This window comes from Nelumbo nucifera, chromosome 3, assembly GCF_055504915.1.
Source record: "Nelumbo nucifera cultivar China Antique chromosome 3, China Antique-T2T, whole genome shotgun sequence".
Taxonomy (NCBI): Eukaryota; Viridiplantae; Streptophyta; class Magnoliopsida; order Proteales; family Nelumbonaceae; genus Nelumbo; species Nelumbo nucifera.
In genome coordinates this window covers 61820882-61843946 of record NC_142651.1, presented here as the reverse complement: position 1 = coordinate 61843946, position 23065 = coordinate 61820882, and the positions used below count along the sequence as shown (strand labels likewise).

The following is a 23065-nucleotide window of genomic DNA, read 5'->3' as shown; positions in this document are numbered from 1 at the left end:
TTATCCAGTTGTACTAGAAGGGTACACTGATGCAAGTTGGATTACCGGTAATGGAAATAACAAGTCCACCTCTGGATGGATTTTTGTCTTTGGTGGGGGTGTGATCCCTTGGGCATCCAAGAGACAAACTTGTATATCTCACTCGACCATGGAATCCGAATTCATAGCCTTAATGGCTGCGGGAAAAGAGGCTGAATAGATTAGAAATTTATTATTGGATATAAAACTTTGGCCTACTCCTATGCCTCCAATTTCCATTTACTGTGATAGTGAGACAACTCTGTCAAGAGCCTACAATGGTACCTACAATGGTAAGTCCAGACATATAAGTTTGAGACATGAATTTGTTAGGCAACTGATTCAAGATGGAGTCATCGTTATAACCTATGTGAGGTCAAGTAAAAACTTGGTTGATCCTCTTACCAAGGGCTTGGCCAGAGAATTGGTAAGAATGACAACCAAAGAGATGGGATTAAAACCCTTTACTTAGTCACCTGTAATGGTAACTTAACCTGAACTAAAAAACCATCAGTATTGGGTTTAATGGGTAACAACAAGTTACAGCAATGTGATTGTTAGCACTGACATTGAGAAATTCCCCATCACAACATAAACAGTGTTGTCCGTTATGATGAGAGGTTGAATTAAATTCTTAATGAAGTTCTGAAATGTGTCAAATAACGGAACACATAGTGGAACTTCACTTATGTGAACATAGAAGTGGTGTCGCTTCTCATGAGAGTTTGGGTTTGCTCTCGGGATTGTTCATGAAACCAGGAAAGAAGCACATGGCCATAACAGTGCTAAGCAAAACTTGAAACTCTTGCAGAGACTATACATTTTTGTGTGTATAGGTGTCTTCGGTCTGTCTTGAGAGTAATTGGTTTAATGTCTTACCACCAATAACTTTGACAATGCTCTGAGATATCTATACTAACAAGAGGTTTAAGTTGATAAACACCTTTTATATGCATAACTGTGTCATAATAGTTTGGATTGAGAGAGAACTATGCAATTGATCAATCAATGTGGGGGATTGTTGGATTTTAGTCTCATAAGAGATTAAATCTAATGGGTTTGATTGGTCAATGACATAAGAATTCCACCTGCACACTTGATTGAAAAATTAGCTTTTCTCTTGCAAACCCCAGTTTTGAACTTGTCCCACATTAGAAAATAATAAGCTTTGTTTTCAGTATTTTAATAGGAGTTGATTTACACTCCTTAGAATTAGTAGAGGAGAGTATGGGGGTTCGATACCACGCAACGCGCACGCACGCGTGTGCCACGCAATGAGGCACTTTAGAGCCACACTTTGCTCGCACTTTGGTTTTGGTGCGATGCTGACTATTGATCACCGTTGATGAGATCAACGATCACGATTTGATCGGGTGTGATCAAGAGGCACAATTCAAAGTTAACAGTCATTAACTGTTAACTACTTTTTAAACAGTCACAATGTTTGAAATTGTGACTGTTAAAGGTGCCTTCTCTGAACCAACACCTACATTTTCTTCATACCTCTTCATAAACTATTTAAGGAGCATGAATCAAACTCCAAAGACACAATTTTGAAATTCACTCTCTCTCTCTCTCTCTCTCAGTCCAGTCTGCTACAGTCTCACAGAAGGTTTCTTTGGAGACTCTTCAACTTTGCTGGTTGCAGATTCTCGCCCAAGGCTCCATTGTATCCTGGGAACGAATTTGCATGTAACCCAACAGCAAACTCAGTGAAACTGAGTGGGGGCAAATAACGTTCTAAATACAGTGTCTCCAGACGCGCCTCAGAGCTTCTCCTCCAAAGTTACAGTGACCCCATTTCCCTAACCGTAACCTCCTTGAATCCCTCTCTATATTGACCCCCATAACCGTAACATCCTTGAGATGATTATCTGAATTCTCAACTTATAGAGCTTCATTGAGGGATCTTCTAGCTTTACTAGATTCACCCTATTCAAAAGAGCCTCTGGGTCTTCTCTCCATCCTGCAAGTGTTATCAAAAAAAAATCTCAGAGATGCTAAATTCCTTAATGAAGTTGTTGTTCATGTCTCTACAATACTTGGGAGCGTACTCATTTATAGACTTGGTAGAGAATTGTTTTTCATTAATAACATTACTACTGGTGAAGCTCAAGGCCATAGGTGAATAGATTCTGAGTAGGGCCTCCTTGTATCTAGACTCAGAGGGATTAACAAAAATACCATTAGTGCTCATGTCTCCCGAACCGTCTTCTGTATCAAGACCGGGGGATTCCTCCATGCACATATTCATCGTAGGAAATCAAGAAGTCTCCCCTTCCACTCGGGAACAAGTTCTCTCTATCATACTTATCACCACATAATCATGATCACAAGCTTGAAACACTACTTTTTAAATCTAAAAAATTCCGGTAACCTTGGGGTACAAAAATGTCACCCATTATCGTCTCTATCTCGTTCTTCTAGGGCATCGTCCCTTTAATCTTATTTCCATGCAAAGCATTAATCTTAAGCCCATGTGAGCACGTGCTATCCATTGGGAGGTGTTCCAGTCCTACCCTTTCATATGAAACGTCTCTCTGCATGTGACCATTAATGCTCGTTTCAAGAAATTCATCATTTCTTCTTATTAGATCTTCTAACATTTTAATCCTTATGTTAAGTCTTTCACACCATGGTGATAATCCAAGGTTGTTCTTAATCTGGTATTAGAGCATTACTTGACCATTCTTTAATCTCAAGAAATTACAAGTTTGAGCTAAGAAACCCCCACTGTTGCAATTCTCACAATATTCCATGGAAGAAACATCGCTAGGAAGACAATCCTTCACATTGGCCTTGTCACCATTCCCACAGATGGTGTCCCTTGAAGCCTAGGAGTTTTTTTTGCAAAGGGAGGGTTTCCTATGGTCTTATTGCACTTATTAACTACATTGTTCAGTCTGGGTTCACAACGTTGCTTCTGCGGTTCCTTATCAATTTCCATACAATTTTTCCTTAAGAATCTTTTGACTATTTCTGGGTAGCTATTCTTTGCTCTATTGAATTTGCACCCATTCAGTCTACAATGTCTTTTTTTCCATCATCTTGATTCCGCTGCACTTAGTATCCCGGATGCAAAAAGGGGATTCATGATGTGTGCACAATGTACACATAAACTCTGATGTTTATGCATGGTTTTGATGTTGATTTGTGTGAATTTTTACCCCAAATTAGCTTGATTTCAGGAAATTATCAAAGGAAATAAGTCTAGGGAAAAAAGAGCATAAAACCATGCTAAAAGAGGCCAAATTGGAGGTACTTCAGCCCAGCTGGGAGAAAGGCCCAGCCGAGAGGTCAAAGGAGAGCTATTCGGCACTTGAATGCCCATGCAGCACTCTTTGGGAGAACCCAAAGAGAGAGCCTAGCCGAAACTCTCCAAGAGAACCCATTCGGCCCAGCAAAGAGGGAGGCCCGTTTATAGCTCAAGAGCAGCCCAAAGTGCAGCCCAAGGAACCTAAGGGCGGCAAACTCTCTAGAAGTTTCAAGAGAGGGCTGAGGAGAAAACTATATAACTCTTTGTGTGCAACTTCCTTGGATGAAAATTGATTTGGTTCGAAATCTTGGAGGGAGAAGAGAGAGAGGCGCACAAGAGAGAAGAAAGGAGAAGATTCAAGAAACCTCAAGAGGAGAAGAAGCTGAATTCGAAATTGGGAGAAGAAGCCATTGGAGGAGATCAATCTAGGTTGTCTTCTTCCTTGAATTCTGCGCCATTGGTAAATGAAATCAGCTAGGGTTTCATGTTATTTTCTCCATTAATTCATCTTTCTTGGTGTAATTGAAGTATGATTCTTGTAATTTCAGATTTGTAATTAGTTTTCTAGGGTTATTCGAATGGATTAGATGCAATCTTGATGTTTCTTTATTAGGATTTTAATTGTAGAACAGCTAGCCGAATTGATCTTGATTCTTGTAATGTCTGAATTGCTTGAGAAAGAATTTAGGCAATCTTAATTCTGTTTGGCCGAACTATTCTTCTTTCTTGGAGTTTTTAGATTGCTTGATAAAGATTCTAGAAATTCGGATATGCTAATCAAGAACCGAATTGAGTAAAAGGTTAGAGATAACTTGTACAATTTAGTTGGTGTTCATTCAATCTGAAATGATGCCCTAGAATTCTTGATCTTAATGCATGCATGGGGATTAGATTCTTGATAGAGATATAAGAATCATCACTCATGCATAGAATGAACATGCGCTTGAGAGAGGTTGTTCATTGCCTTGGGGTTTCACCAAACCAAGGCTGAATCCCAATCCAATCGAATGTCCTAGAGAACTAATTGCTGAACCAATTCTATGCATATTTAGCTTGTCTTCTCAACTTGCATGCAAGGTGTTTGATCCATTGTGTTAGAAATAGTTTCCATTGTGGGAAACGATACTTTATTCATCACTCTATTACTTGAGCGGCTAATGCACTTGCTAGTGTAGCAAATACGCATCAATTCACCATTCTTTTTAATGGATTTCTCCCCAGACTCCTTAGAGTAGAAATCATTGCATTGATCCTTAATGTATTTTTGGATATGCAATCTATGTTTCCTTTTGTTTCCTTTAACTCCCATGAAACAACCTGCATAAGAAAAAGGTAATAAATACTCGATAAGAAACCAAAAAGATAGTTGTGGGAGATTAGGCAGCAAGAAGGGAAGGAAGAAAAATTAATACAAAAGAAATCTTTAAACTAAATCTAGTTAAAATTTGCAATGGAAAAACTACTCAGGAAGACCCCAAGAAAACACCAAAAGAAACCAAAACAGGTTAGAGCTACTTCCCTTATTCCTCCATTAACGACAACACTTCAGTGGCTGCTCATGAGCCTAAAATAAATAAATAAATAAATTTTGTATTTCATTTCAACCATTAATAAATAATTCTTCTTATTTATCATACATAATATGATAAATATATAATATTAGAGATGTGCTAAAAATTTCACTTCTTTGTATATTTATAATTTTATATTTATTTTTAAAATTTTATTATTTGACTATGACACTAGGGGAAGACATGATATTGGAACATCATCAAAAGTGGTAGCAGGGGGGTCCAGTGTCATGTCTTTCCAATATCATATATTTTTCCTTCCTACTTTTAAAAGTAAGATGGGAGGTGAAAGAGTTAGTAAATGAAAACTTTGTTTTTAAAATTTAAAAAATAAATTAATAAAAAAGTCCACTTCTCTTGATTTTCATTAGGCTATGTTTGGTTTGAAGGAAACTTTCCCCTACTTTTTTCCTCAAACCAAAGACAACCTTAGAGAACCATCCGATTAATACCAAACCTTGCCCACTTGTCACAAATCGATTCAATGGGCTTCGAAAAATACCTTATGAAGTCCAATTGCATTGGATTGGACTGCTTTTTAATAGCCCTTTCATTTCAATCAATAGTTAAAAAGGGATGCCATGTTTCAGTAAAATTTCTCAAAAGAAATGCTATAATGATACATAACTTATTAGATTTAGATTTGGTTCATTTAATCATTATTTCTTGACATGCATTTATAATTAACTTTTTTATTTGTAAATTTTTGTTCCCTTTGAATGAAAGGAAAATCTACATTTACAATCATGTATGTGAAGGTGAGGATACGTTTCTTTTTTATTGAATGAATTTTAATGGAAGGATGAAGTAGAGTCTATCCACATGCATGATTTTTGAACAATAACTATTACAATATCAAATGTCTTAAACTCTTAATTACGGTGCTCTGTCAAAATACACATTTGTCCTAAGTTCATTGATTAAGGCTGTGTTTATTTATAGTGTAAATGTGAGTCGACGTAAAACTCCACTTTCAATTCGCATTTTCCCGTGTTTGTTTTCAGTGTAAATGTTATGGTCACACCAACCGGCAGCGCACTGCGGCGCAGTCATAGGCAGAGCATGCACAGCAGGCACCGCCCGGCAGCGCCGCACAGCAGCACGCACCACCTGGCAGCACGCAGCACGCACCGCCTTTTTCCCCATGGGCCGACCCATGACGAGATCCTACGCGTGGGCCCATAACAGTAAATACAGATCGGTGTAAAACTCCACTCCTAGTCCATATTTTCATGCATTTGTTTTCAGTGTAAGGTTTACATCAGTTGTATTTTCCATTGATAATCAATGTAAATAGTAAATCAATTTGATCAATGTACTTTTACATTGATTATCACATTTAAAAAAGTTCAACGGTTCACTAAAATTTTAAACCCATCGGCTTTGAACTCCATTGATGAAGTTTACACCGAAAACAAATGCAACCTAAAGGGATAATTTATGTCCAATGAAAATTCTAGAAACAACTATATAAAACTCTTAATTATGGTGCTTTGTCAAAGTACACATTTGTCCCAAGAAATTCAGTGATTAAAGGGATGATTTATTTCCTGAAAATTCCAGAAAACAATTGTCTTAAACTCTTAATTATGGTGCTTTGTCAAAATATACATTCGTTCCAAAAAATTCAGTGATTAGAGGGGTAAGTTATGTCGTGAAAATTCTAGAAAACAACTTTCTTAAACTCTTAATTATGGTGCTTTGTGAAAGTACACATTGGTCTCAAGAAATTCAGTGATTAAAGGGGTAATTTGTGTCCTGAAAATTCAAGAAAACAACTGTCTAAATCTCTTAATTATGGTCCAATGAAAATTCCAAAATATCAGACCCTATTCATACTTTTATTAGTAGTATAGATATATGCTTGTACCTAGGGGTGAGCATTCAGTTTATTTAGTTAAAAAGCAAACCTAATAAACTGAAATTTTAAAGGGAAAATCAAAACGAAACTAAAATTTGTGGCTCAGTTTTTTATTATTTTGATTAAAATCAAATTTCATTTATATATATATATATATACTACTTGTAAAAGTGTATTAGGTTTCTGGAATATTTTTCACTAAAATACCCTTCCTTTTGAATTTAGTCTGCCTCCATTGAGAGGGCTGAAAATGTAATTAAAATAATACTATTAAGTACATTCAATTACCTCTAATTAAGTCTCACATTTAAGGCATTAAATAAATCTTATTCTCTCTCTCTCTCATTAGGTTTCTAGAATTTTTTTCACTAAAATACCCTTCCTTTTGAATTTAGTTTGTCTCCATTGAGAGGGTGGTAAATGTAATTAAAATAATACTATTAAGTACATTCAATTACCTCTAATTAAGTCTCACATTTAAGGCATTAAATAAATCTTATTCTCTCTCTCTCTCTCATTGAATCCAACATTTATACTTTTGTTTCTCATCATTAAATTTCATTAATAAATTCATATACAATAATTATTAATACAATGAAATTTTATATTTTAAAATAAACCTAGAAATGAAACCATACTTTCCATGTAGGTAGTGGGTAAATAATTCAACCATTTGGGTCAAATGGATAACTTCATGTTGTTATAAATAAATAATAAAAATTTAGACATATAAAAAATACAAAAAAAATATAGAAAATAAATAAATTTTGAAAAAAATGGGCACATTTCTATTATCAGAGTGTGAATGAGGAATTAGGTTTCTAGAATTTTTTTCACTAAAATACCCCTCATTTAGATTTTTTTTCTATACTACTTATAAAGTGTGAATGAGTTAGGTTTCTGGATTTTTTTACTAAAATGCCCCTCCTTTTGAATTTAGTTTGTCTTCATTGAGAGGGCTGAAAATGTAATTAAAATAATACTATTAAGTACATTCAATTACCTCTAATTAAATCTCACATTTAAGGCATTAAATAAATCTTATTCTCTCTCTTTCTCATTGAATCCAACCTTTATACCTTTGTTTCTCATCATTAAATTCTACTAATAAATTCATATACAATAATTATTAATACAATGAAGTTTTATATTTTAAAATAAACCTAGAAATTAAACCATACTTTCCATGGAGGTGGTGGGTAAGTAGTTCAACCATTTGGGTAAATGGATAGCTCCATGATGTTATAAATAAATAATACAAATTTAGATATATAAAAAATACAAAAAAATATAAAAAATAAAGAAATTTTAAAAAAATGGACACATTTCTATTATCATATACTTGTCATATTAAAAAGTTAAATATGATTAAATAGACATAATTTTATTAATTATGGACTTGGAATGTACAACTTAAAACTGATGGAAAATGAAATCATTTTCCACTCTAGAGGGTAGGTTAGTGGTTTAACCTTTTAGGACAAATGGGTTAACCTATGATGTACAATTAAAAAATAAAAATTTTAAAATAGAATAATACAAAAATATGAAACAATTTTGGGCACATCTATAATATTATATATTAATCATATAAACAAAAATAAATGTGATAAATAATAATTATTTTATTAATAATATAAATGAAATGCAAAATTTAAAACTAGTCAAAAAATGAAACCTTTTTCATATCTAAGTAATAAATATTAAAATATATATATAGAAACTCAAAAAAAAAAGTATAAGCTTTGTATAAAGCATTTCGATACATTTCTAATGTTACATATTCATCATTTTAAACAAAAACAAATGTGAAAATAAGAATTACTTTTATTAATGATGAAAATGGAATACATGATTTAAAATCAACCAAAAAAAAGCAAAATGGTTTTTCAACTCAGGTGGTGGGTTAATAGGTCAACTGTCCATGTCAAATGGATCAACATGATGTTATAATTAAATAATAAAATACATAAAGTTCTAGAAAATGTAGAAATTTGTAGATAAATTTAGGCACATTCTATAATATTATATATTTATCATAGAAAAAAGTGTGATAAATGAGAATTATTTTAATTAATGATAGAAATGGGATAAAAATTAGGAGAAAAAAAAAGAGCATTAATGTACACATGACCCCACTAGCCTTGTCAAATGGTTTAATAATTTAATTAGCTAGGTCACCGTAGGCAAGTGGTGTAGTGGTAAATACACTTATAATCCTAAACTCAATGGTGGATTAGTCAGTCTAATAAGTTGATTTGACCACAATATTAAAAACCAATATCCAAACAATATATTGGAATTGCATTTCTGCTTGGTAAATAAATAACTTTTATTATGTTATATGTTATAAATTAAATAATAAAAAATAAAAATATAGAATGTTTTATACATTTTATAGAAAATTTTGGAGATGCATTAATATTATATATTCTTCGTTTTAAACAAAAATATGTTTTAAAAAATGAGAATTAACTTTAGTCACTTTCTAACTATGAGGGCACCAAATGTAATTTGAACCACTGCATTTTTCCTCATTTAATTCAATATCATTTAGGGTATTAACTCCCACTCTTTCATGCTTTTAAAATTAACCAAAAAATGGAACCATTCTTCCATCTTAGTGGAAAGTAAGCAAGTCAACCATTCAGATCAAATGGATTGATCCATGATGTCATAATTAAATAAAAAAGCTTTAAAATAAAAATAAATAAATAATATAAAAATATCAGGCACATCTCTAATGTTTTAGGGAAATTGTCTAAAACTCACCATGAGTTTTCAACATTTCTCTTAAACTCACCACAACTTTTCAAAATCTCTAAAACTCACCATGCCACTAAATTGACATTAAACAGACTAATGGGTGTTAACATATTACAATTTTAACCTTCATAGAAAAATATAGAATATATACAAAATAAATTAATGGGTGTTAATATATTACCATTTTAATATTTAGACATGAAAAAAGGAAAAAGTTAAAAAAATATTTTCAAATATAAAATACATAAAAACATAGAAATTACAAAAATATAAAAAACTATAGAAACTGCAAACAAAATAAAAAATTATTTTCAAATTATAGAAACTATAGAAATTGAAAATAAAAATCAGAAAATAAAAATTGTAGAAAAAACACAAAAAATAATAGAAAAACACAAATATTACAAATAAATAACAAAAAATACAGGAAAATTTATAGATTGTAGAAAATAGAAAATGTAAAAAACAGAAATTATAAAAAACATTGGAAATTATAACAAAACACTAAAAATGCAAAAAAAAGAAAATTGAAAACTAAAAAAAGACCATTTTTCCTCTAACTCACCATTCAAGGGTAATTTGGTCATAAAAATTGTTATTTATGCTGACATGGACACCAAGAAGCATTAATGATGCAATAACGGAAGGTGAGTTTTGGAAAATAAAAACTTACTAACATGGTGAGTTTTAGACATTTTGAAAAGTTGTGAGTTTAAGGGAAATGTTGAAAACTCACGGTGAATTTTAGACAATTTCCCAATGTTTTATATTAAGCATATAAAAGAAAATAAGTGTGATAAATAATAATTATTCTTATTAATGTTGGAATGAAATATAAATTTAAAACCAATCCAAAAAAAAATATTTTTGTGGCAATAGGTCATCAATTCAACCTTTTGAGTCAAAGTGTCAATGTTGATATCATAATTAGGTAAAAACTGAAAAAAGATAAAAAAAAAAAAACACAAAAAAAGCATTATGTAATAATACAAAAAAATTGTAAAAAAAAAAATAATTTAGACACTCATCTAATATTGTATATGAATCATATTAAAGAAAAATAAGTGTGATACATAACAAATGTTTTGTTGATGTTGGAAATAAAATATAAATTTTAAAACTGACCCAAAAGTGAAATCATTTTCCTTGTGGTAAGTGAATGGTTCAACTTTTTGGATTATATGTATTAACCTTTAATCTTCTAATTAAATAATAAAAGATAAAAATAGACAAATATATAAAAATTATGAAAAATATATAAAACTCTATATATAACATTTGGACACATCTCAAATAGTTTATACTAATCATATTAAAAATCAAACACGATAATAAGATTTGTTTTCAACTTTTTTATTGATAATGGATATAAATACAAAATTTAAAGATAACCCAAAAGTGAAATTGTTTTCCTATTTGGCATGATAAATCAATAATTCAACCTTTCAAGTCAAATAATGTCAACCCATTAAGTCATAATTAAATAATTAAATAATAAATTAAAAAAGATGAAAACACAATATATATATATATATATATATGTATGTATGTATGCATTGTATGTATATTATGTAGAAAACATTTTGGCACTCTAATCTTTGATATTAATTAACCACATTAACAAAAAAGAGTGTCACAAAGAATAACTGTTTTTATTGATGATAGAAATAAATTACAAATTTAAACCAATACAAAAATGGAATTGTTTTCCTATTTGGTAGTGAGTTTAAATGTATCAATCCTTGATGTCATAATTAAATAATAATAAAAATTAAAAGAAGATAAAACCACACAAAAGTATAAAAATACAAAAAATTTATAAAAAACAGTTGAGCACATTTATAATATTGTATATTCATCATATTAAACAAAAATCAATGTGACAAAATAAGAATAATTTTTATACATATAGAAATATAAAAAATACAGAAAAAATTTACTATCACCATCATCACGTACAAAGTACGTGCATATTTACTAGTATATATATATATAAAGTTCAGTTAACTCTGTTTTTTCGATTAACTAAACTTCCAGTTTTCGGTTAACTCAGTTTAACTGAATAATGCTTTTTAATCCCATCCCTACTTATCATGCTCTTTTATCTCGTTCATCTTTGGATTAGTAACAACCAGAAATTAGTGAATGCATCTGACTGCTTCACTCCAGTCTACCGCTCTCAAGATAACTGGGACCAACATTGGGAAATGGCCTTTGCTCTGATTGGTTCACTCACTCAAGTATTTAGGAGATTGCAGAAAAGAAGCAGATCCTGTTTTTTTAATCCTCCCTCCATGGCTGTCAACCGCTTGGTACTCATGAGGGCATACAAAACCAAGCAGCTGGAGAGCATGACCAGCCTCAATAATGAGCCTAAGCAGTTCATCTGCAATTTCCATTCCATGGAGATCCTAACGTGATGTTTTTCTTTCTGCTCACTACGTTTGATCTTGGAAAGGACTGGTCCTAACTGGAGCTTGTCTGATAAACAAACAACACGAACTCTGACCGACCAACAAAAGAGCTTTATTCTGTTTTATTTTTGATAAATAACAGAAGCTTGATTTCATTTCATGAAAAGTGAGAAGAGCTTCCTAATACCCACCTGATGCTTGTGCTAGCCAGTGCTTAACTTGATCGTACTAGCATAACTAACCTTACCCATCACAGGACCCTTAAATCACAAGAGGACAAAACATAATTATGGTGTTTTATCCCATATACAGGAGGCTATGGAGTATAGTCTTTTCATGTTTTTTATGATTAAAGGGCTCCTTGATGAACATGCCCATCACATTAGCATTTGTGTACCCACTATAGCAGATATCATTTGCATGGAAAAAACTGGAAAGCAAGAACTGGAAATATAACATAGATATTGTGCCATAGAATAATTTCTAATTCAATATATTTTTAGAAAATGGAATACCAAAAAGGAAGATGGACTGTAGCCCCTAGTTGTTACATAAAAGAACATGTTGCATTTTTTTTTTTTTTGATAAATAAAAGAACATGTTGCAGTGCTAGATATAAAATGCTTTTTCCCACATTATCTAGAAATGATATGATACCCTGGCTCCAAATCCTCCTTTACAGAGAAAAAAAAAAGAAAAGAAAAGCTTGCCTCTTGTTTGACAAGCCCAGCAATGCAACACAAATGGATTCAAAGAAATGAATATTCATATAACCTGAACCTGCACCAAACCATCGGGTTGCTTAAATGAATCAAGAACTCAAGCTGGTAAGTGGAGTTTCTCATTCTTCTTCCAGCTGCAAAGCATAAATTAAAAAGTCAATCCATATTTCTGTGCAAGCATTACTACATATCTTTAAATAATACATTGGTGAATAAGATAGGACCAATTTACCTTTGGAAGTAATAATAGAAGAAATCTGCATATAGTAATGTCTGAACAAGCCCAGATATCCAAGCTGCAAAACCAAAATAGCCATTATGTATGAATCCAAGAAAACAAAAAACAAATTAATAAATTGACATCGCTGTGGCTAGTATCATATGAACTTGTTGACTTCTATGTGTTGAGTACTCCCTGAATATATCAGTGCCAAAGAAATGGCATTGTTCAGACACCATCCAATTATACCTTCCCTTTGGATGGAAAATTAGTAGCAAATTCATCCATCAACTTCAAGTAGACATGAAGTAAGTCAGAGAACAGTGTAATTTTTTTGTTTAAGGTTGTTAACAGGACTGTTAGGTCTTGATGATGACAACTACTTACAAATTGAAAAAAAAAAAAAAACAAAACAAAACACCAAGCACCTATTGAAGGTAAAATCAAGGAAATCAAGGATATGATACCATTATTCAGCTTCATGCAAACATACAGACAGAACAATGCATATTTGTACAGTATCTATCTGTACTTGAGGCTCAGTTTGGAAGGAGTACAAATACAAGTATGTATAGTGCAAAACCTTGTATTTTGTATGTATTTGCACTGTACACATTTTTATTTGTACTCTTTCCAAACTGATCCTAAGTACATGAACTATATATAACAAATACAGAGAGAGAGAGAGAGAGAGAGAGAGAGAGAGAGAGAATCCTACTTATCCAGTGTACATAGTGTGGCTCAGTAAAGTAACGATAAACCCAATTGACTAGATACAATGCCCGGTATGCACTGCATCAAGAAACACAGAAATTACTAAAATAGAAAGAGATTATATGACAAGAAAAAGAGTGATGGAACTATATGATTGTGTATGCAGAAGTACGTATTATAAGAGAAAACAAAAAGTGCAGTCAGTCGCATAGTAGCTTTTGGATTTAAAAATGTGGTACATGAAAGAGCAAGCAAACAAGGTGTTGGATACAGGTTTACACTAAAAAATAGTATACAAATGAGAACCCTTGTACAGGTATCTATATCCTATCTTCCAAAATGTTATAACTTTTATGTGTGTGAAAAGAAAGGGAGAGAAAGGAAGAAACTATTAACTATAGGGGTATGACCCATTGAACATTAATTTATTTCTGACCACATCAGTTCTTGCTAAATGGACCACATCAGTTTTTGCTCCTCTAAGCATCCAAGGGGACAGCTATAGCTTGGCAGATAGCTTAGCCAAGCAAGGGGTACATAGAACGCATATGTTTTGGGCTCAAATGTAGTACTGATTTGGAACAGCTTCTATAGCTGGTTCTTTTCACAACTTTTTGTAATCATGTTTCTCTCATAATTAATGAAATTTATTTCTGTGTTGCTGATAAAAAAAAAGGGACAGCAACCTTTTTCCATTGATACAAGCCAACTAACCACTATTTGATACTCCCCTTCAACCATCAGTTGAGTCCAACTTGAAGAATAAGATAATTTTAGTCCTTGAAGGAGGGCAAGGACTTCTGCCCTGAAATTGACAGCATTCTTTTGGAATGAATGTGCAATTCATGACATAACCAAGCATAAACCTGTGATATAATGAAATATGTGAAGTGAAGACAAACTAATCAGACTATCTTTTGACAAATTTGTTTGGCTCTCAATGTATTAGTAGAAGAAGATGCAGTAGATGAGCATGTAGTCATCACAAATTATGTTGTCCATATGTCTTGATAGCCATACAGCATTCACCAATCGAGGGCGAGCGTGGCATATTTAGCCAACCAACCCTTTTTATGAGAATGTAGTCATCTACTAATTAGATTTTGTGGTACTCAGTGAAATTGGTAAAACAACTTGAGAAAATTTGGAGGTAGTAGTTTACCCAAGAAGAAAAACATATTGCCCTGTCAGGTTGTCAATATTCCTAGTTCTCTGCAATAATACCAGCTGAGGAAGTATGGCAACAGCCTCCAGATATAATGAAAAAGTCCATATTACCTGATCCATGTTGAAAAGTAAAAAAAAGGGGTCATCAGTTAAAACAAACATATAATACAAATTTCACAAGTATCAAGATGCACTATTGTCTTAAAACTAAGGAAAATGATAAGTATACATTACTATTAAGGTCACTGAAAACACAAGTATCCCCTAAAGCAAAGGCATGCAGTTACCTCCTTAATGGTGAACTTCTCATGAATAAATAGGGCTAAAAGTAGGCATGGCAGTATGAGAAAAAAGTGGCGAAAAGTGTCTTGCTCTCTATCATATGATCTACGAACAATTTTGTGTCGCCTCATGTACCAGACAATTAAAAACGAGCTCCCAAGGAAGATTAATTTCATGATGGTATTATATAGTGAGATAAAATCAGTAAAAATATCCAAGTACCGAGCAGAAAAAACAATAGCATAGAGTTCTTGAGTCTTCAAAGAAATGCCTGCATATGATTTGAGAAACCATTAGCTAGACATGTATTATGGTGTGAGAACTGTTAAGTACAGTCATACAATGACCTGAGACATGGAAATGTAGGAGATACATTTTTTTACTAAAACAACATGAAGATAATATATGAATAGAAGAAGCCTTTCAATTGGAAATCAATGTTTTCTGAATCAGCTTCCATGCTTTTTCTAATAGTAAATAAAAAAAATTATTGAGGAAAAAGGAAGAACAAAAGGCAATAAAGAAGGTAATTAGGAGACACATTTGAGAAAACAAAATGACTTGCACATAATAAAAAGCATAAAAACAAGCACCTTAAACATCTTTGACAAAGAAGACAAAAAGTCTGATATACATGACAACTGAGCCACAACTTGAAAGTCTGGGTGCACCATTAACCAATTCAATATCACTGATCCCTTTGCTCACTAGGCTAGCCATTAGAAAGGAACCACATTTTTCCCCCTTTAACATTTAAAATATCTTTTCTAATAACAGATCAACAATCTTTCTTAGGTTGTAATAATATGGATAAAATCAGAACCTCAGAGGTACAATAAACTCCCTAATCGGGCCACTAAACTCCATTTCCTGTGTTTGTGTGAATTAAGGCTGTGTTTGGTTTGAAGGAAAAAGTAGGGAAAGGAAGGGAAAGGTAGGATAACCTATACAAGATTTGTAAAGGTTTCCCTACCTTTCCCTTCCTTTCCCTACTTTTTCCTTCAAACCAAACATAGCCTAAAAGTGGGATGGAAAGAGAATTGGGTTGAATTATCACATGGAATTAAAACAGCCAAGGTCTCTTCATAACTTCGAATCTTAAATGACACAAGGAATGTGCCAATGCTATTTAACTTTCCCTATCTGACAAGGAATTTGATGCAAAGTCAGAGTTTGAGAAATGGGAAGTCAAATCCATAGCTTCTTCTAGATCTGTATTGGCCTTCTAGTGGCTCTCACGACGGACTAGTATCAAACTTTCACAAATGACAAATCCTGTGAAACCAACTGAAATCCATTGGCCTAAAAATATTGCCCAATGAGCCCAAGCCTAATAAACTGTTGAGTTGATTCAAAGGTCCACAACATTGAGCCTATTTCAGCATCCCCAGAAGCTAGTGATCAACTCATGTGGACCCTGTACAATATTCAAAAGATTCAATCTCAATCAAATCTTAAGAACCTCATAGTAGTCAAGTCTTTTCCAGATTTTATTGGATTTTCAAGATATTCTGAATATTTAGAGGATCTAGAAGATTCACTTTCTAGCAAGTATTTGATATTTCTTCTTTTGGTTTCATTGTTAAGGCAAATAAACATTTTGCAGGTGCAGCAGGTCTCAAGAGAGACATTTGCATTCTCTACATAAACCAATGAAAACACTGTTTTGAGCATTAATTGAATGAATGAGCGAAGAGTTTTTTCTAGAGAAAATGAGATTGATTTTATTAGGCTCTTCTTTATCCTTGCTTGCCTTAAATTTGTTCTGGCCTTACCTTTATTTCCATTGCATAGAACTCTGTTTATTTTCGCTTTATTCTCTCACCCACCCCCACCCTTTTCTCTTTATTTCTTATGCTTCTAGGCTTTAAAAATCCTCTTATAACATTAGAGATTATTTAAACAGTTTAAACCTCTAACCAACATTTTATCTCTTAACCATCCCTGGTTCTGTTCTTACTTGTTTTCTTGATTATTTAAACAGTTTAAAATTAAACTCTCTTCAGTTCTGTCCAGATTATTTTAATGGGTAAACCTTAGTCAAATCACAAACAAGTTGAGGACTTTTTTGCCTTGTTCCAGGTTGATCAAGCCCATTACAGTAACCTCAATTAGCTGTTTGTATCACTCACTCTAACTCAGACTATCGGACACCACCAAGGTCAGAACTCTGTTTATTTTCGCTTTATTCTCTCACCCACCCCCACCCTTTTCTCTTTATTTCTTATGCTTCTAGGCTTTAAAAATCCTCTTATAACATTAGAGATTATTTAAACAGTTTAAACCTCTAACCAACATTTTATATCTCTTAACCATCCCTGGTTCTGTTCTTACTTGTTTTCTTGATTATTTAAACAGTTTAAAGTTAAACTCTCTTCAGTTCTGTCCAGATTATTTTAATGGGTAAACCTTAGTCAAATCACAAACAAGTTGAGGACTTTTTTGCCTTGTTCCAGGTTGATCAAGCCCATTACAGTAACCTCAATTAGCTGTTTGTATCACTCACTCTAACCCAGACTATCGGACACCACCAAGGTCGCTGCCCTTGGAGCAGTAGTATGAAAGGTTCCAAATTCTTACACAACCCCGCATAATTATTACAAATGTGCTTCTATAAATTTATATTACGCAGATTCGAGGCAAAGAAAAATAAAAGAAGAGAAAAGAATAATAGAATGCCAATGTTTCCAACACCCTAGTACCTCGCAAAAAAAAAAAATCAGCCAAAGCCAAAAATCCCATCTTGTTTCAGGGGATGCGAAGCCATTAATCAATAAAACATTCAAAATGGCAATGAAATCAAGCAAATTCATGAAAGGAAAAAGAGAGTACCAGCGCAGGATTTAATGGTGTGGATCTTGAGGAGTAGGACGAGAACGCTGGCGAGATGGGTCATGTCCCCCGATAATCTGAATATATTCATCTTTGCTGAAGCGGAAGGAGAACAGATCGATCAGAAATGTCCTCAGATCTCCGATCGATCTGATTCAGAGACTCGTAATCTATTAGCGGCTTCTCTTCCCTTCCGTTGTCTCTCTTTCTTATTCTCCCTTATTTCGTTAAGAAGCAAACGGGAGAGGCAGAGTGAACGGGACTAAAAGGAGGCCGAGGTCAGCGGTCTTTCTGCCGATGTCCGACTAGATAACAGTCATAAGAGAGAGAGAGAGAGAGAGAGACGCATATCCGTTGGGCGTTGGCTATTCGATTCGCGTTGTGAGCAACCATGGACAACAACAAGGCGTTAACCGTTAATGGTTTACGCTTTGCACCAATCAACACGTGGGAGGTGTTTCAACTTTCAACCTTCTCGTGGATTAGGACAAGGCGACCTATTTCGCACTTTCGCCTTAGAACACGTTCCAACGCTGTACCAACATGATCTCACACCGCACATCTCATACATGGCGAGTCCCAGTTTCAATGGTGAGATGTGCGGTGTTAGATCTAGTTGGTAGTGGGTTGGAAGCCTTAGGCTTCAGTCAGTGCAAGTCAGTGCTCACTCTATTTAAACAACCTCTCCCAACCTTGTATTGGGAATATCTCCTCATGAAATAAAACATACAAGTATGGAGATCTTCCCAATGCAAGGCTGTAAAGGGTGTTTGAACGGGTCTTGCACTGATTGAAGCTGAACTTGGGTTGGAACGTATTTTGTTGGCAAAAGATCCCAACTACCTATAAATGTGCCCGGGATAAGTGTGGATGATGATAATGATGTTGGTAATAATATATTGTCAAATTTTTCTACAATTTACTATATTTTTATTTATATTAATATAATTCTTATATATCACATTTATTTTAATTTAATATGATGAATATATATATATATATATTAATAAAGATATTGTCCAAATGTATTTTACAAAGTTTATGTATTTTTTTATTTTTTATTGATAAAAATATGTATTTTTTGTACTTATTTTATATTTTTATCTTCTTCAACTTTTATATTTAATTATGACATTAAGAGTTTATGCATTTAACCCAAAAGATTGAACTATTAGCTTATCACCAAATAGGAAAACAATTTCACTTTTAGGTTGGTTTTAAATTTTGTATTTAATTTCTATCATCAATAAAATAATTTTTGTTTGTCATCCTTATTTTTCTTTAATTTGATTAATATAAAATATTAGAGATGTGCCTAAATGTATTCTGCAAAATATCTTTTTATAATTTTTTGTGTTTTTATTTGTTAAACTATTGATCCACCACCAAATAGGAAAACAACTTCATCTTTTGGTCAATTATAAATTTTGTATATCATTTTCATCATCACTAAAAACAATTCTTGTGTCTTACATTTATTTTTAAATATGATTAATATATAACATATTATTCAATATTTGCATTTTTCATATCTTTTATGTTTTTATATTTAATTCAAGCACAAAGGTTTGACACATTTAACCCAAAAGGTTGAACTGTTGACCTCCACCAAATACGAAAACAACTTCCTTTTTGGCTTGGTTTTGAATTTTGTTTACCACACTTATTTTTATTTAATATGCTTAATATAAAATATTAAAGATATACTCAATTATTTCTTCATTTTTTTGTAATTTTAATTTATAACCATTTATATTTTAAAAGATTTATAATTTAACTATGACTTCATGGGTTGACTCATTTGACTCAAATGGTTGAATTTCTAATCCACCACCAAGATGGAAGAATAATTTTATTTTTGGGTTAGTTTTTAAAAACATGAGTTTTATATTGTTAAAAGTATCGGATATAGATATTAATAGAATTTATTGGTGAGACAAAAATAGCTTAATTATACGATTCAATGAGAGAGAATGGGGCTTAATACCTTAAATATGAGACTTAATGAGATGGAATTGAATAAGGTAAAATGTGTTAGTTCAGGTCATGTTTGGTTCAATTCTCATTCTTTCTCATTCTTACCCAAGATGAAATTCTAAAATGGAAAAGAATTGGTAAAAATAGGCAGAATGAGAAAATATTGCTATAAACCAAACACTTTTTTCCTAAAAATGAATTCTTTTCATACTAACAAATGTCCTATGTTGCTCATTTTCATTCTTCAAAAAAAAAAAAATCGTGTCAGTATTCACAAACCACCAGCCGAAGTCTCCAACAATCAATCTTTACCATTTGGCATAGATGTTTTGTAAAAGTACTTTCACTAAAGTGCTTTAATAAAAGTACTTTCCCAAAAGTGTTTTTGTAAAAATACTTCCATAAAATAGCTTTCATAAAAGTACTTTTGTAAAAGTGCTTCCATAAAAGTGCTTTCATAAAAGTACTTCCATAAAAGTTCTTTTGTAAAAATACTTCCATAAAAGTGTTTTTGTAAAAATACTTTTGTAAGTCCTTTTGTAAAAGTGCTTTCATAAAAACTTTCCTAAAAGTGCTTTTGTAAAAGTACTTCCATAAAAGTGCTTTTGTAAAAGTACTTCCATAAAAGTGCTTTTGTAAAAGTACTTCCATAAATGTACTTTTGTAAAAGTACTTTCACACAAGTCCTTTTATAAAAGTGCTTTCATAAAATTTTTATAAAAGTGCTTTCGTAAAAGTACTTTTATAAAAGTGCTTTCATAAAAGTGCTTTTATAAAAGTACTTTCATAAAAGTACTTCCATAAAAGTGCTTTTATAAAAGTATTTTCATAAAAGTACTCTATAAAAGTGATTTTATAAAAGTGCTTTTGTATAAGTACTTTTGTAATAGTGCTTTCGTAAAAGTGCTTTTATAGAAGTTCTATCATAAAAATGATTTTATAAAAGTGCTTTCGTAAAAGTGTTTTTATAAAAGTACTTTCATAAAAGTGCTTTTATATAAGTACTTTTGTAAAAAGTACTTCCAAAAAAGTGCTTTCATAAAAGTATTTCCGTAAAAGTGCTTTCATATAAAAGTACTTTCATAAAAGTGCTTTTGTAAAAGTAGATTCATAAAAGTGCTTTCATGTAAAAGTACTTTTATAAAAGTGTTTTTGTAAAAGCGATTTCACAAAAGTAAACATTTATGTTGTAGGCAGAGTTTCCTTAAAGAATGAAATGAGCAAGATGGGGCATAATTATTTTTCATGTTGCAAGCTACTCAATTTTTGTGCTATGAAGCTGATTTTTCATTCTAAAAAGAATGTGGCCCTTTGCAAGAATTTTATAACCAAACACTAATGTTATTCATTCTTGCCCATCATTGCTTAAAATGAGGAAGAAATAAGAGAATGAGGCTCAAAGCAGTGAACCAAACATGGCCTCAAATTACATTTTTTGCCATCATGATCAAAGAGGACATAATTCAAAAGCAAGGGTATTGTAATCAAGAATAGGATTCAATAAATGATAATAGGAGTTAATATCTTAAATAAAAGACTTAATGAAGGGAAATTGAACAAGGTGAAAAGTAGTAGTTCAAATTACATCTTTTGCTCTCACAATTAAAGAGGGACCAAATTCAAAATAGGGGTATTTTGGTCAACTGAAAGTTTCACATTATGGACTTATACTTTTTTATAATAGTACTAGTAAATGTATACATTGTAGGTGACAATTTCCAAACCGAGCATCAAATCTTTTGACTTGTAGTTTATACAATGTTTTCAACTTGCAGTTGAATTGGATAGTCAAATTGATATTGACATGTCACCCAATATATTTAGAAATCAGAATTATGTTTCTGCTCAAATCACTTGTTGGAAAAAAAAAACATAAAAAAGAAAGAAAAAAAAAAGAAAAAGAAAAGATTGGCTTGGTTAAACCGCTAACTTGTTTGACCAAGTTAATGGGTCATGTGAGCTATGGACAAAACATTAATTTTTCCTTTTTTTTCTTTGCATTTTAGTCGTTTCCTTCATTAATAACAAAAGTTATCATTTTAATGCATATTTTTATTTAATATGATAAATATATAATATTAAAGATATGCTCAAATTTTTTATAAATTTTATAATATTTTCTATTTATATTTATATTTTTATTTTTTTAATGTATGACAGCACAAGTTGGCTTGTCTAACTTGAAGGGAAATTGCATTCCAATTGATTTCTAGAGCATTTGTCTTTTATCAATGCTTTTTTATCCTATAATCAAATCAATTGGTTTGATTGGTTGACGTATCACCGACTAGGATTTTAGGTTCATTTATGCACAAGTTCCTTGCTTGTAAAAAGCCATCAATTTAATCAACAACATGGTGACCTAGCTAATTGAACCATTGAACCACTTAACCTAGTAGTGGAGTCGCATGTTAGACATTAATTCTATTTTTACTAGTTTTGTATTCCACTTCCATCAATAATAAAAAATATTCATTTATTACACATTTTTAGTACAATGAACATATAATATTAGAAATGTGGTCCTAGTTCTCTACAAAATTTCTATGTTTTTTACAATTTATTGTATTTCTATCTATTTTTAAATTTTTATTATTTAATTATGGCATCATGCGCTAACCTATTTGACCTAGATGATTGAACTACTAACCCACAACATGGATGGAAAATTAGTTTTTCTTTTGGCTTGATTTTACATTTTGTATTCTATTTCCATCATTATTAAAAACATATCTTATTTTTTACACTTATTTTTGTTTAATATGATGAATATATAATATAATATATGTGCTTTACTTTTCTACAAAATTTATGTACTGTTTTCATATTTTGTATTTCTATCTTTATTTAAATATTTATTATTTAATTATGACACCTCTAGTTAACCCAATTTATTGAGAAGGTTTGACGATTGCCCTACCACCTAGATAGGGAAATTGTTTCATTTCTAGATCAGTTTTAGATTTTATATTACACTTATGTCATTAACAAAAATAAATCTTCTTCACACTTGTTTTTATTTAATAATATGATTCATAATTTCTTATATAATATTAGCTAGAGATATATATGTTTAAGTTTTTTTTTTAATTTTTTGTATGTTGTATATTTTTAAAAATTTTATTATTTAGCCATAATATCTATCATGGGTGGACCCATTTTACCCAAATCGTTGGACCATTGACCCACCACTTAAATAGAAAAGTGGTTTCATTTAAGAGTTAGTTTTAAATTTTGTATTTCATTTCCATCATTAGTAAAAAAG

General features: G+C 31.8%; 1 protein-coding gene and 1 non-coding gene across 3 annotated transcripts; both read right to left on the bottom strand.

Annotated features, from left to right (window-relative positions):
- Positions 1-12339: 12339 nt before the first annotated feature.
- LOC104609414 (ER lumen protein-retaining receptor-like) lies at positions 12340-18200 on the bottom strand. 2 transcript variants are annotated; one of them, XM_010275718.3, is made up of 6 exons: positions 17824-18198; positions 14997-15262; positions 14705-14820; positions 13547-13620; positions 12841-12904; positions 12340-12742 (listed from the first exon to the last, which is right to left on the bottom strand). In XM_010275718.3, the coding sequence occupies exons 1-6, from the start codon at positions 17912-17914 to the stop codon at positions 12706-12708; spliced, it is 648 nt and encodes a 215-aa protein (XP_010274020.1). In that variant the 5' UTR covers positions 17915-18198; the 3' UTR covers positions 12340-12705. The 2 variants fall into 2 exon arrangements, with proteins under 2 accessions (XP_010274020.1, XP_088758297.1); XM_088902171.1 differs by lacking the exon at positions 13547-13620 and having other exon boundaries at positions 17824-18200.
- Positions 14499-14615, bottom strand: LOC148801261 (U11 spliceosomal RNA). The gene has a single exon (XR_016085089.1). It is a non-coding gene; the product is annotated as a U11 spliceosomal RNA (small nuclear RNA).
- Positions 18201-23065: the final 4865 nt, after the last annotated feature.